This window comes from Cryptotermes secundus, unplaced genomic scaffold, assembly GCF_002891405.2.
Source record: "Cryptotermes secundus unplaced genomic scaffold, Csec_1.0 scaffold689, whole genome shotgun sequence".
Classification (NCBI taxonomy): Eukaryota; Metazoa; Arthropoda; class Insecta; order Blattodea; family Kalotermitidae; genus Cryptotermes; species Cryptotermes secundus.
In genome coordinates this window covers 1322617-1335639 of record NW_019720574.1, presented here as the reverse complement: position 1 = coordinate 1335639, position 13023 = coordinate 1322617, and the positions used below count along the sequence as shown (strand labels likewise).

The following is a 13023-nucleotide window of genomic DNA, read 5'->3' as shown; positions in this document are numbered from 1 at the left end:
TACATGATATCACCCAAGCAACAGAAAAGGCGAAAACAAAGTCTGTTAAATTCCATGGATGTAATGTTTGTAATCCAAACAATTATGTGCAGAGATGTGAAAGAAAAGAATATGCCCACTGCATTGAATTACTTTTCCCTTTTTCAGGCACATGATCTGCAGGCACGAGATTTTAGTGGTACAGCTGACCCTTATGCCAAGATCCGACTCTTACCTGACAGAAGTAACGTCTGGCAAACTCGCATCCATAAGAGAACCCTCAATCCAGGTTTGTAAGCATATGTTTGTTTGATGACAGATTCAGACATTGCTATAAGAAACTGCCCATTATTTGTAGGCCTATGTAAAATGCATTGCTGCTGAGTTGTTACCTGGCAGTCATTGTTGTTAGTGTAGTTACAAATGGACTGAAAGACAGCAGCCATGATTGGCAAGGACCGGTTTCTATGTTTCTGTCAGAATGGCAGTCTCAACCTTTGCACAGAAAGTTATCTTCTTTCATAGTACAGCCAGATCTAGCAAGTTATCTTTTCAGAAATTTCCAAATTTACAGCATCCATAATCTTTGAAACCGTGATTTTGAAGAGCCCCTCAAAGTCTGTAATATACACATCTAAATGTAACAGATATTCCACCTGAGTTCCTTGACACCACCGTGCAATTCAGATATAATTTATAAATACAAACCAACTCAAATATCATTATGTATTATGTAGAATCTCAGCTCTCTTTAAATAGCCTCATTTTGCCACTTCTCTAATTTTATTTGGTATTTTACTGTATAATTTAATTCCCATACTCAGTTCACCTTTCTTGAAAGCATTCATTCTAAAAAATTGAATATAGAAATTCAACTTTTAGTGTGTGTTATGATTATGAACTGCAGCATTTTGTTCCATTTTTCTATGTGCAGTTTTATATGGTATATTACTTCAGGGTGTGTGTGTGTGTGTGTGCGTGTGCGTGTGCATGTGCATGTGTGTGTGCGTTTGTGCATGCACGTGTCCTGAGAAAGGTACAGATGACAAGGGCTTCTGTTATGTGTTTGTTCCCCCTCTGGCCTATATCAGCCAGCCCAAAGAGCTTTCTGCTAGCAAAGGTTATTAAGTGATTATCACTGTCATCACTTTTGTGAACAGAATGGTTTGGCAGCACAAGGGTAATATAGATAAGTATGCTGTAGTGTGAAGTTTAACAGCTCCAGGGAGATGTAGAGCTGTGTGTAAAGCTGTAAAGTTAGGAGGAATATTGTGCAGTGCCAAATGTTACAAAGATACATGGACATTTTTGTGTACAGAAACTGGCCATTTCACCTATCCTAAACTTGTAGTTATGAGCTGAGAATTATTAGCTATAAAACGTGATTTATTTTATTTAAATATTCTCTGATATTTACTTGAACAGAACTTCAGATTTCCATCATTTCAGGGGTCTTCCTTAACAACTTTTTCTGTTGATAGATTTTGAAATCTTTCTTGGAATCCTGTCAGAGCTCATTCTGTTAACATATTCTTTCAGTTTTCATTGAATCCCTAATGTTAGGCATTATTTATATGGTATTCATTACTGAAAATTCCACTGGATCTATTAAGGTGTAAGCATTATGAATTTAACAGCTCCAAAGATGTGAAACCTAACAATAAATATTTACTTGCAGTGTTTGATGAAGACTTTGTGTTCGAGGTACAACCTGCAACCTTAGGTCGCCGTACTCTAGAAGTCATCCTGTATGATTTTGATGCTTATTCGCGACACCACAGCATTGGTGGGGTCAAACTTCCTCTAGCCCATTTTGATTCCTCCGAGAAAGTTACCTTGTGGAAGGGGCTGGGCCCCTGCTCTGAACAGGATGCTAGGGTCAGTAATATTGATTTATTTGTCTGCTTTATTTTGGATTCCTCACTGCATTGTTTATGTCTCACTTTTATTGTTCCACTTCATTTTCTTGTTCACTGAAAGTTTGTGATGGTGGCTGATTCGTTACACTGCAATTGTGTTGAGTGTAATGAACACATTTTAATTTTTTACGTATTGAAAATTTCATTGATTTTAACATGGGAAACATAGTCATAAATTAGAATGACTAGTTCAGTGATAATTACTCTATGAAGCTTGTTTAGATCATGTGTTGAGTTCATAGGTGTGTTAAGCAGGTTTGCTGAGGTAAGAGGTGCTGAGAAAGAGGCAGGCGCTCTCTACCAGTCAAGAATCTAGAGGATTATTGCAAGATGCAAAAGGCGACATTCTAAATTCATGTGTTAAATGAAGCTGCAGACCAGCCAGCATGGTGACAATTGTTGAAATACTGCTGTCAGTGTATAAGAATGATTCAATGCTGTGAGAACCTCAGATATAATAAAAAGAGTACTTAGAAATAGGCCACCTTTCAGAAACTTACCTGTAACCTCTACAGATTGAATGACATTACTAAATAACCCAAAAAACAATCAGTACTCATAACTAGCTATAGAAACTGAAAGAAAATTAAATGGTACATTTCATTAACAGCTCTCAAATCCTTAAGTATCCTCTTGTTGTCTGAAAGTATGGGATTATAAATCCCTCAGGACTAATGGCCTGATGGCCATATTTAACGCAAGGGTAATGGTGTTAGTACCGCAATGCATAACTGGCTGGAATGTTCATTCATTCATTCATTCATTCATTCATTCTTTTATTAATCCTGTAGATCATGATACAATGATATAGGACAAGTCTTTCAGCTAATATACATTATTAAATTACAACAATCTTAATACTAAAAAATTATATAAGATATTCAACATTTTATACATTATATACTATATACTTCTGCTTATATCAGTAGCCAATATTCAAGAATTCATTGTTCAAATAGTCCTCCGTTGAGTAATAGCACCTCTGAATAAGTAACTTCTTCAATTCCCTTGTGAACTGATTTTTGTTTTCTATTTCCTTTATGTTGTCACTTTCATCAATGCACTTATCTGTGTATTGCAGGCTGAGCTTGGTGATCTGATGGTGTCATTGGGCTACTTACCATCAGCTGAGCGCCTCACTGTAGTAGTTATTAAAGCACGTAACCTGCGTGTCGTTGATGACACACGCACTTCCTCAGGTATGTTATTACTATGCAGTATATCTTGGTGACCGCTAATTACCTGCAATTCTCATTGATTTGGTAGGTTGTACCAATGCATTGGAGGAATATATTACCTTCATCTTGAGGACAGAATATGGAGCAGTAGTTCTTCCAAAATGCTGCTACCTGCCTATTAGATTACACAATTTATATAACCTAGAAAACCACAGTATGAATCTTCACCTCCTCGAAAACCTCAAATCTCAGTGGAACCCTCAACATCTCACAACCCTATGGGCCTTCACGCCCTGGTACAGGGATAGCTTTACTTTACTGTATATGAAGTATTCTAAATAGGAAGTGTGAATTGTGAACACTTTTTAACTTAATACATTCTTTGAAGTGTGTAGAAGTCCCCGTTCCCAAGTGTGTAGTTCACTTCATAAGATTCTTAGAATTTCTGTAAAATTAATCGTAACATATGCAAAATTATATGGCATAAGTGAGATGAGCATGATAAGTAATGAGGTCTATTCACAATTATGGATATACATTCTGAAACCATAAATGCAAACTGTATTAATATTGAGTTATACTATAAGAAGATAATTATTTATACCTTGTACAAACTCTGGATGACTTCGAAAGTTTGCCCAATTGAATAACCAACACAGAATATAAAGAAAATTATTAAAATGCACGTTTGGGAATTCAGTCCTAGAAGTATCAATGCTTGGAATGGTAGCTGTTAGCTCTTAAGACACTTTAAATATTTCAAGTACAAAAAAGAGGTCTGGCTCTAAGTAGCCTGCAGGTCCTCATGTCTTTACCTATTTGGGGTCCTGACTGAAACAAATACTATAGGCAAGTGGCCTGTATTAGCAGACACAACATGGAGGTACTTTGCTATATCTTGGCAAAGAGACTGTTGAATTTTTATGGTTCAACTGTAACCTGAAAACTAAGCTAATTTTTTTTGTGGTTTATTTTGTGAATATGTCAGTGAATAGTAGGATTATTGCTGAATAATCAATTGGAAAGCATTTTGAAAGAAACGGCCATGGCCTAATATGAATTTGGCTGGAGGGACTGAAGAAAGACACGAAAAACTTCAACCTGGATATTCGGTGCCCCAGGCAAGATTCAAACCAAGCACCTCCTGAATGTTACAGTTACACTCTCCTGATTGGTAAAGCCCTATGTAAACTGGAATTTAACCCATTAAATAAATATGAAATATGAAACAATCTGTATCTGTTAATATCTTGATATTCATTTATTGCTGGTCTACACTTATTGTTGATATAACTAATCAACAAGCTTTCTGTAACTAATTAACTAATTCCATGGAGAAGAAATCTTCTTCAGAAACTGATAATTGCACAGCTGGTCAAGAAATTTCCCACATTCTGTGGAACCCAAAGATTCATTATCATGATCATAAACGCACACAATGAATCCCTGCCTTGAGCCAGATGAATCCAGTCCACACTCTTTCACCCAGTTTCTTTAATATCCATTGTAATATTATTTAACAGGGACATAAAACATTTTACTTTGAATTTTACCAAATGTTAACCACCCTGAAAAAGTCTCAAACAAAAGTACAGTTCTCGATGAGGCGTATGTGTTACATTATATACAATTCTTTTATATGGCTTCAGATTTTAGAGTTCTTTCTGTGAGTTACTTAATGCTTTTTCACTACCAGGACTGACAGATGAATGATTAGTTGAAAATGACTTGGAAGTAAGCATTCATAGCCTAATTCAGGTACTGTCACAGCATTTGGCTGGACGGTTTGAGGAAAATCATGAAAACCTTAATCAGGACAATAAGCATCCCAGTCAGGATTCGACCCATGCACCTATTCTAGAGCATTATCTTTAGACCAACCTGTTCAATTTAGGAAAGGTGCAGTAGAGTATATGTCATCTGATGGTAGGATGACTGATGAATGATGAATTGGAAAGGATTTGGAAGGAAACTGTCATGGTCCAATTTTCCTTAAACAGTTGTTAGAGTTATAGAAATTTTCTGAAGATATAACAATGCCCATTCCTTGAGATTACAGAAATTTCCCATAGATGTCAGATATGTTCAGGGTCACAATTCATGGCAAAACTGTTCAGCACTAAACCAACGGCTCAGACTGATCCTGTGTCACTGTCATCAACACTCCCTTCTCTTTGTATATACAAATAAATCCCAGGCTACATTAAATCAACTTTTGAATGTTGTATTACACAAACTGTTTTGTTTTACTGTGCAGATCCATTTGTGAAGGTGGCATTAATGCAGGGAGGAAAACGTGTGAAGAAGAAAAAGACGGGAGTTCATCGCAACACATTGTGTCCTGTGTTCAATGAGGCACTAACATTTGATGTGAATCGTGAAGCTCTGAGACGGAGTACAATCGAGTTTTGTGTGATGCATGATAGTCTTTTGGGCCCCAGTGAACTGTTGGGGCGTGCTGTTGTTGGCCCTGGTTCTGAATGCCGTCCCCAAGAGAGAGACTTCTTCCATGAAGTTCTCACCAGCAAAACAGCCACTGCTCAGTGGTTGCCATTATCAGAACCACAGTGAAGATATCTGCCAAAATTTTTCAAAATCATTCTTTGGCATAGGAGTTCCTATCTGAATGATGATGCTGTATTGTGAAGTGGACAAGTCAAACATACTCTTTACATTTCATAATACTAACTTATACTATGCTATCCTATCCCAGGCACTACATGTCAACTTGCGTTCTGAACTCATGTCATTCAAAATCAACTCAGATCATAAAAAATTAAAGAATTTTGTTCCTGTGGAAGTACTAGGATTATTTATTCAAAATAAAACACTAGCTATCTGTGTCATTAAGTAGTCTTGGGGTATGATGTCTAGCAAAATTCATTGGAGTCTGTATTTCTGCTGGTATTAAAAGAACAGAACTTTGCATGTGGGAATATCAGGTCTCCAGCACAGTTTGAAGTCTGTGTTAAAAGTGCTGAATTGGAGAACAGTAACTAGACCATCATTAACATGGAAGGCTGGAACCATTGGTATACTACACAAACCAAAGAAAAATTATATTTACAGTATTTATTACAGACTAATCATTGTGTATATAAGAAATTACTTGAAATTAGATAATTGTCCATTAACTGTCATCCCTCCCAGTCTATCTTCCTTTCATATACATTTACATAATTTTTGTGAAATGCATCCCTACATTAATAATATAATATTCAAATAACGAATGTTAAACTTTTACTTCTATCGCCATTTAAGGCCCTTTTAAGAAAAGCAGAATTGAATGATTGCTTACATTACTGATGTGTAAAGAAAATGAGTAATTTAAAACAGCACAAATTTTCCAATTGACATCAGATGTGTTTCAGAGCTATTCAAGTGTAGTAAAATCATATCAGTTGTTGTGAACTATGCTATAAGTGCTGCTTCCTGAGTATCAGTGGCAGCTTGTGATGATCTGAACAGGCAGGGCCAAGACAATGTAAAATTTACTCCAAACCCACCCTGCCTTCCCCATCCCAAAATGCCTATAATTAAGAAAAGAAAGAAAAATGTGTGTTATTTAAATGTTTGCATTTTAAGAGTTTATTTTTTATGTTAAAAAGTAACTCTTTGTTTAGCAAATGCAGGCTTAGTTTGTGTTTACAAGCACATTTTAAACAAAGGTTCCATGCTGTCTGTGACATGTCCAAAAACCTTCTTGGTAAAAATGCAATGCCCCCTTGGGTAAGGGAGGGTTTCAGACCCACTAAGCCCATCTCTGCTTTCTAATTCCCATGCACTGACTGTACAGATAGAGAGGCAGATTCCGAGTGACTCTCAATGAGGTTTTCGATAGGATACTCAATGTAGACACATGTCTACATTTTACAGATATATATCTCTCTCTCTCACACACACACACACACACACAAATACATGCATGCACACAAAAAATTCTCTCTCTCTCTCTCTAATGTCCTCAGTACATTACAATCTCCACTAGCCATTGCCTAGTAACGGCTTCAACGCCAGACTTTCCCCTTACTCTGGGTTCCTGAACCATCCCCATGCCTCTCTAACAGTAACAGCTCATGACAAGTGAATTGCAGTTCTCTAACTCTCAGGCTGGCAGCCATGTCATACCAACCTCCTAGTCTCCTCATCACAGACTCACTGAATTACACATCAAAATATCACTGTAACTAACTTCTCCATCTTCACTAGACAATTCCTGGTAACAGGTTTTAACACAGCCCACTGATGTCCTTACCATCTGCACACATCCCACCACTGGACTAAACTCTAAACTTGTCCAATTGAGAACCCATAGGCATGTAAAAGGTAAAAAAGGTAAAATTATCCTGTAACACGCCATGAAGGCCCATAGGGTTGTGAGACATTGAGGTTGCCACATTTTCTCTAGACAATCAGCTCATAGATGGTGGTAAGGTTGTCAGCCTTATGCGCTGGCCGCCCTTTCATTCATTTATCAGTAATCTGTCAGATGACAGATCCACAGTCTCTTCCAGAACAGTTCCTCCACTTAAAGCGATCTTCTGTTTTTGGAAAGAGACTATCCAGGAAAAGTGATAATGTGGTAGTTTTTCCATTTGCTTTCCACATCACAGTACAACAGCTGTTCAAACCACCCTGGTCACGCCTGTTGCTATACAAACTTGAACCATCTCGAGCATCATTTGCTCTGTGCTTCAAGTCGCTGCTGATGACGCTGCTTCCGGTATCAGTTTCTGAGTTTTGGTGTCTCTTCGTCTGATGCCTACCCTTTGACATGTCCAGCAAGGGAGGCCCTGCCAGTAGCTACGCTACCGCTGGTATAGCTCTCAGGGTCTTTGGCATACTCAAACCCCCTCACCACGATAAGATGGAGACACCGAGGGGGTAAAAAAACCGGGACAGTGCAAACGCAGTCCCGACTACCAAAAATTACATACCCGAGTTACCCACATTTGGGGCAGTTGCAGGGGTCAACCAAACCATAGTGCAATGGAAAGGTCTCACCCTAGGGGAACCGCCTTCAGGATCACGGTAACCCCTACGCCCTCTGGAAAATTCTGGTACTCATTTCTATTAGAGGCTGAGTCGATCTTAGGGCCATAGTGCAGCTGGAAGGATTAGGTCAATTGAAAAAAAATATCCACCTCATTGGGACTTGAACCCCTTTCGGCTTTATCATAGTGCCTCAACCAACTGCTACCACATAACCCCTAAGCATGACACTTATCAAGTGCCATAAGCTAATTTAAAGGAACTTCCATTAAAAGGTAAACTAAGGCTAAGGCCTGTGAAGCAGCATCCTACATATATTTCTTCCAACCTAAGCAACTTCTCTGGAGATGTCCAAAAAACTTTCTATGCCATACAAAATGGAAACAAATTATAAATCTAACAAACTAATTTTCATACAAAATAATTACAAATTTATCAAACTTCACTTCATACATTGAGGCAGTAGATGTTCTTGGGGCCCAACCCCTCCAGCCCTTAGGGAAATGCAATCCATAAAATGGAGTGATGCAACCACAGGTGTAACCGCAGGATGGTAAGCATGCTGTAACTATGGAACACAGACTTTAAAGGATTCTGATGATGGTGTATGCTGTACAGAATTATAAGATTTATTTTGGACTCTATCCATCGTCTGGTATACATAAGACAAAAAAACACAACATTTCAGAGACTGGATGTCTCCATCCTCAGGTCAATGGGCAAGATAGACCTACTCAGCTGGGCCTGTTAGAAAGAGTGAGACTAGCTCTTTCTAATGGGCCCAACTGAGTAGGTCTCTCTTGCCCATCAACCTGAGGATGGAGACATCCAGTCTCCAAAACGTTGTGGTTTTTTGTCTTATGTATACCATACGATGGATAGAGTCCAAAATAAACCTTATAGTTCTGTTGGGAACACAGTGTTTAATTGCCTGATGGCAACCCTTTGTATAGCAGTTATATCAGTTGGACCACAATTTTACAAACAAAACTCAAAAGCAAAATTATTGACATTGACAATCCAGCCATTTAGAGCTTCAAATCATGCAAATTTAAATAATAATAATCATCACAACCCATTAAAATTTCCTCTTCCATACATCTTTATCCTCCAGCAGTCACTCCTCTTGTATTAAGTGTCCACTCTTTTCCCACTCTCTTTTATACATCTCCCCTCCTGCTCTGTGAACTTTGTCCTTGGTATCCCTATGAATGCCAACCTAAAATCCTAACATTTATGCTCTCTAGACAGTCCTATTGTCATCCCTATATAAATGATGTTCATTCCACTTTTTCATAATTTCATCTGATCTCATATTGTCATTACTTTTACAGCTTATTTTGGTTTCTTAACATTTTATCACAATTTCAACCATTCTTTTTAACCTGCATACATCTATTTAACTCCACAGCAAAGATTCTTGCCCGTATGTCAAAATGGGCAACTAATATGTGGCATTCTAAGCTCCTTGCTAAATAGAACTGGGGGTATTACTGCAGCTCAACAGAAACTAATTAAAATCTGTGCTGGAACTACTAATGAGTCACCATTACCTGATATGACATATGTGATTATTTGATGATCCTACTTGTAGCAGGTATCACTGCTCTAGTGAAACTGAACTATCATTAACAATTAAATAAAATTTCCTGATCTAAATTTTCTGTGTAATTTCATCTTGGATTGTTCCATTTCACGAACTTTTGCTACCAGAATAAGAAAACATTTCAACTTGTACGTCACTGGGTTATCAACAAGGCCTTGGTTACCATTAGTAAACACAGGTGGTCTGTAGTGAAATGAACAGTAACAAAATGAGATTGGTAATTAAAAAATAGAATGGAATCGCCAAGAGCATTAGATAATGCAGATTATGCTTTCATATTCCTATGTTATTTTTTTAAAAATCCATCCGCTCATATACTGGCATACAAAATAAACTTTATACAAGTGATTAAGGTTTTCCTTTAACTTTGAGAGGCAAGCAAATATTCCCATAACTCTACAAGAGGATCACCTATAGAAATGTAATCTTGTCTGAACTCTTGAATGTTCATTGAAGAGTCCAACTTTTAAACATACATCAGAAAAGTATACATGACACATTTAATCTGAGATCATATTTATTGATATTCAGGAATGTTGCTTCATATAAATTTAAAGGATAATAAATTGAGTCAAGCCTGTTGTCCACAAATTTCTCTTGTGGCTATAGTACAAAAGCTGTCAAACTGTGACTGAACCCAAGGCAGAAATGTTGATGTGTTGCAAGTCAAATATGTATGCTAAAATGACAGTTTATAACATACTGTGATTCTTGATGTACCTTCACAACATTGAATATAATAACTTGGAATAAATTATGCATAATATGTATAATAACACTATGTTTCTATGTCTTTATTGTAATGGTCAATCTGTAAATGAAACTGTTGGAACAATATCTGTAATTATACTATTTTCAACTACATAATTTTTCTTCAATTCTTCTGGGGTAAGTAATGGGCAAAAAATGTTTAAAAGATATGGAGAAAAATGTATATCCTCTGATTAATCCTAAACATGAGGGATTTCTGAAAATGAAAACTTGTGTCGTAAACAGAAATTGAAAAGAAGCCAGCATTTACATTCTTTAAACAAGTTTTATTTCCCTTTGGCATTCCCTACTAATATGGTACTCATAACTGTTTGGTATCATCATGCATCCATTGGCACTTGTGCACATTGCTTATTTTGTTTGCGTTGCAGTGTCACTTTAGGTAAATACTTTTGTCTCTCTGTTAATCTCTTATTAGAGCCCATTATGTAAAGGAAATTCATGCCTTTGTTAATTTGCTTCTTGGATATATGTTCAACCCTTCTGGATAGAACAGATCTATCAACATTGAAATGGCTGTTTCTTGTTATGACATGGGCTCCACCGCAATACCACTCAGGAACATAACACTGCTGTGAATATTCATTAAATGATTCACAAATAAACAGTTACTAAGTTTTATGGAGCATGTGGTAGCATAGTAAGTTGAGCCACTATGCTACAAGCTGTAAGATCATGGGTTTGGTTCCTGATGAGGTCAATTGATTTTTCATTTGACCTAATCCTTCTAGCTGCACTATGGTCCTGGGGTCGATGCAGCCTTTAAAAGAATGAGTACCAGGAATCTTCCTAGAAATAAAGGGCAGCTGGTGTGTAAGGCTGGCAACCTCACCATCTGTGAGCTGATTGTCTAGAAAATGTGGGTGCCTCAGTGTCTCAAAACCCTATGGGCCTCCATGGCCTATTACAGGGACAGCTTTACTTTTTTTAACCTAATTAAGTTTTATTGAAAAATAATGAAGTTTGCTAATATAAATATACTTTTTCTTTTATTCCACTTACCTACCACACTGTACCATAACAGTACCTCCTCTAATCCTTGCCAGTCAGAACTCACAGATTTTTTTGACAGTCCCAAATATATTTGTAATTTCTAGTGTCCCTATAAAATATTTTTGAAATGGTCAGTTCTTTTCAGATTTCATTTCATTAACTTTTAAGTTCTTTGTTATCAAATTTTAACATTTATTTGCTCATTGAATATCACCCTCTTATATTTGAGTCTTATAATGATTGGCTCAAACATTCAGTTCAGGAGCATACTGAATATGGTTTAATACTTAAGCTTAATTTATGTTATGGTCCTTCGTGAGAAAATAATAATGCAGATGGTCAAGAAATATACAAGTATTGTATTATGTTTATGTGTATTACAACACACAGCTTCGCCTTACTCTTCCTCTTACCAGGGGGCACATGATAGCATAGTTAGTTGAGGCATTATGCTACAACCATTGGTTCAATTCCCAGTGATGTTATTAGATTTTTCAATTGCCCCAACCCTTCCAGCAGCACTATGGCCCTGGGGTCGACTCAGCTTCTAACAGAAATGAGTACCAGGAATTTTCCTGGGGGTAAAGGGCAGACAGCACATAGGGATGACAATCTCAGTGTCATTTCTGAGCTCATTGTCTAGAAAACGTGAGAACCTCAACATCTAACAATCCTATGTGCCTCGAAGGCATGTTATAGGGATAGCTTTATCTCTTACCTTCCTCTTTCCAGATGAAGTTTTATTCACATACATCACTTTCTCAAGAGTATAGCCATTTGCATTAAAACTGAAAATGTCAATTTTTTTATTCATTTTGTGGTTAACAAAGTCAGGACCACAGAAGTGTTAACTGCTGCCCCAGAGACATGAAGTTCCCTCTTCCCATCCACAATGAAACTGGTGTAACTTTGTCAAAACTTTGCCACAGTTAATATAACATACCATTATTAGATATTGTGACAAAAATGTCAATGGTATCATAATTCTTACTTACTTACTCATGGAGCTGAGCCCTCCTGGAAGTGCCGCCAATTCTGTAGCTATTCAACAATTTCTCAGCATTTTATGGAACCTGAAGGTTCATTACCGTGTTCACAAGAGCCCTCCTCTGGTCCCTATACTGAGCCAGATCTATCCAATGAATTAGTAAAAAAAATTAATGGGTTTGTAAAATAGTGTTGCCTGGAGACCACATGGTTTGCCTGCGCTGTTGTGTTAGTCATGAACGCACCTCACTATTAAACTCAAAATATCTCAGTCTTGCCAGTGTTCACACTGTTGCATAGTTTTGTCATCATCTCTCATGGTATGGGTGGTGGTGGTAGCAGCAACAGCAGCAGTAGTAGTAATGGTAGCAGTAGCAGTAGATTTTGGATGACAGGCTATGATTGGTGCAATCCCCATCCTGACAAGGACATTGACATGTTTCCATTTAGTTGATGCCCAAAATAGGACCCTACAAAATGGACATTAAAGAGTGATGTTCACTTCACTTCACTTCACTTTATTTTAAATTCCATAGATCCTTTTCAGGTCATGCATGCCATAGGATATAGAACATGTCAAAATACATAAACACATACA

General features: G+C 37.3%; 1 protein-coding gene and 1 non-coding gene across 7 annotated transcripts in view; one reads left to right on the top strand and one right to left on the bottom strand.

The window, feature by feature from the left end:
* Positions 1-6156, top strand: part of LOC111869571 (synaptotagmin-5) — a 176649-nt gene extending 170493 nt beyond the window's left edge. For all 6 annotated transcript variants that reach the window (XM_023861203.2, XM_033753538.1, XM_033753540.1 and 3 more), the window contains 4 exons: positions 148-268; positions 1658-1857; positions 2980-3097; positions 5334-6156. In XM_023861203.2, the coding sequence (XP_023716971.1) occupies positions 148-268; positions 1658-1857; positions 2980-3097; positions 5334-5647 (753 nt within the window). In that variant the 3' untranslated portion in view covers positions 5648-6156. The remainder of the gene's footprint in view (positions 1-147; positions 269-1657; positions 1858-2979; positions 3098-5333) is intronic.
* Positions 6157-7969: 1813 nt separating this feature from the next.
* Positions 7970-8134, bottom strand: LOC111869622. Its single transcript, XR_002843696.1, has one exon. It is a non-coding gene; the product is annotated as a U1 spliceosomal RNA (small nuclear RNA).
* Between the last annotated feature and the right edge of the window lie 4889 nt (positions 8135-13023).